Source organism: Saccostrea cucullata, unplaced genomic scaffold, assembly GCF_032062105.1.
Source record: "Saccostrea cucullata isolate Sc308-1 unplaced genomic scaffold, CSIRO_AGI_Scuc_v1 ctg21729, whole genome shotgun sequence".
Taxonomy (NCBI): Eukaryota; Metazoa; Mollusca; class Bivalvia; order Ostreida; family Ostreidae; genus Saccostrea; species Saccostrea cuccullata.
Genome location: NW_026935261.1, coordinates 3951 through 6480, shown reverse-complemented (window position 1 = coordinate 6480; position 2530 = coordinate 3951). Strand labels below are relative to the sequence as shown.

At 39.1% G+C, this 2530-nt stretch overlaps 1 protein-coding gene across 1 annotated transcript; it reads left to right on the top strand.

Annotated features, from left to right (window-relative positions):
- The first annotated feature begins 6 nt into the window (after positions 1-6).
- On the top strand, positions 7-2264 carry LOC134242334 (uncharacterized). The gene is made up of 2 exons (XM_062724406.1): positions 7-105; positions 330-2264. Exons 1-2 carry the CDS (start codon positions 54-56, stop codon positions 2198-2200), a joined length of 1923 nt encoding a protein of 640 aa, XP_062580390.1. The 5' UTR covers positions 7-53; the 3' UTR covers positions 2201-2264.
- The last annotated feature ends 266 nt before the right edge of the window (positions 2265-2530 follow it).

Sequence of the window (2530 nt, the reverse complement as noted above, 5' to 3'; positions counted from 1 at the left end):
AGGCGCGGATCAAAAGGCTGGAAAGTGGCATTGAAAACTTGGCAAGACAACTGATGATGCAACAACTCTTTGTTGAAGAGCGCATTCGAAGCGATGGTGACTCAGGTACAAAATCCATATGTCGCTTAAAATTAATGTACTTAGTATAAGAAACAAAGCTATTAATTTGAAACCGTTTGTGATGGTGTTCTGTTAAATGTTCAATAATTTTATTTTATTTTCCCTGTAAGCTTTATATATTTATTCTTATAGGTACTAGGGATCCATTTCTTAGATGAATAAAACTTTTTATTTTTTTAGGCAACTTTTCTTTAAAATCTATTTTGTAGGCATAAAACAACTTCGTTTAAACCATAAAGGAACTAGGACCTTCTTCTCGGACACACATAGTATGGGGTCAATCAACTCCATCCATGATCATTCAAATTATATCACAACGGTTGGAATGGGAGAGGTAATTGCCGTTCTAAACGGCGTAGAATTCCGAACCCGACACAACGACTACAAGCTTCGCATGCCCCACCCGAATTCAACTGCTTACCATGCCACCGTTGATATTCCATTTCCTGAAGTCCCTCCATCAGTTAAAAGCCAACCAACGATTGAAAAGCAGATTGAAGAAATGAGGAACTATTTTAAGGCTTGGAAATTCCAAAACCCGTCATTCCGCGATTATCGTAAATATTTTAAGCCCGTTCTCTGTTACATGGAAGGTGCCTGGACAACGAACACGAAAACCTTAGACGAGCCCTTCTCTAGCGATCGCCACTTCATCGATGCTTCAAGTTGGTTTGATTTACAAGAAAAAATTAGATTCACCTCTTACACTGGTGGCAAGCACAATTTAGAAAACTTCTCATTCCTACCAACGACAATAATAAATATGAGAAATGGTACCCCAGAATATGCACAATGGAACTACAGGATTCTTTGTCATCCTCTTAAAGACGATCTTCCTCTGAAAGTTTTTGAACCTGTTGACGATTTAGCCTCAAGACTTGCGCATAAATATAACCTTACCAAATTTGCACTAACAAGATCTGCAAGATTTCATGTTGCAAGCAGCTATAGGTTTGCTCAGTTCTTGCCAGAGAAGGGTTATGGCGTTTTCAAAGACCGAACGTACTCCCATAGCATCATGGATACCATTATGAACCAGATTCCAGGTAAAGATAATTATAAAGCCAACATATTTGATGATACTTTCGGTCTACAAATGCTTGACCCCTTCATTGCAACATCAAAACCATTAAACACCGGGTTCTACCACAGACGTTACAAATTTGACGATAAAGGTGCCATGGGAATAAAATCAAACAACAGAGGGTTCGCAGATAAGAACTTGTGGGTGGCAAAGACAACTAACAGCCGTGTTGCAGCAATACACATGTCAGACTGCCATAAAGTCAATAGAACCTACAGAGCGTGTAAAGAAGTTGAGGCTAGATACACGTATGCTATCCCCTTAGAGATAATATATCTGACTCCGTTGAGTTCATGGAATCCTTACGACATACCGTATTGGACAGGCAAGAATTCGAGATATATACCAATGAAAGATCATAGAAATGGAGCATTCAATGTAACAAACGCGTACAACGGATCAAACTTTGCTAATTACTACTGGACACCAACAGCGTTCTTTAGTGGAAGCGAACTAAATCACGATGCCGCTGACACTGTCAAAAACTCAGTGGGTGTCCTTGACCACCACAAAAACGTTAAAAAACTCAGTGCATCTGGTGTACGCGTTTTCCTCCCAAATATTCCTGGAGTCGGCGTACTTCGTCAAAGGTGGCCAATTACACCCATTCACCGGGAGGGTTCAAGCATACAGAAAGAGGTCGATGCAATGAAGGAAATGGTAAACCATATCGGCGCATACTCGAACCTTTTCCAGGAACCCCCAACAGTTACCGGATCGGCATTCCAGCAAGCACCCGATGCACATTTCAGAACAAGCTTGGCTACCAAAGATCCTCCTGGTAGGCATTATCACGAACTTTTTATTGAAGATTCCGATTATAAAATGGCACTTAAAGGACAAACAGTCAGGGCAGAAACCACACTGGAGAGTTCACATACTCACATGGTTGAATTGACGTACAACACACACACGCATCAATGGATCATCAAGAAATGTGATGACATGCCTCATTGCTGGGATGGACACTCGGATGTCCTTACAAAAATCCAGTGATGAACGCATGAGGCCACACTCCAGTTACAAACTTTTTGTTGTGAAATATGTCTTTGAATTATTTAATAAATTAAAAACTTTTAAAGATTGTGTATTATTAAATAATGAGGTTCTATCCTGAGCCTTTGATCAGATTTTTATCTGGACTTTTATTTCTTAAAATTTTGCGTCATATTTAAGTTCTTACATGAAATCAGGATTCTGCAATTCATGTTTTTCTATATCCAATAATAAAACCGAGATTAAATTCCATTCAAATCGTCGGAACTATATTTTGTGACGGAAGGTTTTTAAGAAGTAGAATATGACAAGTTTCTCTTTTGAAATATA

Excerpts from the sequence above, each read along its gene's own strand:
- LOC134242334 (XM_062724406.1), top strand. The coding sequence starts at position 54 with ATGATGCAACAACTCTTTGTTGAAGAGCGCATTCGAAGCGATGGTGAC. Across the intron at positions 106-329 it reads TCGAAGCGATGGTGACTCAG|GCATAAAACAACTTCGTTTA; the intron begins GTACAAAATCCA and ends TCTATTTTGTAG.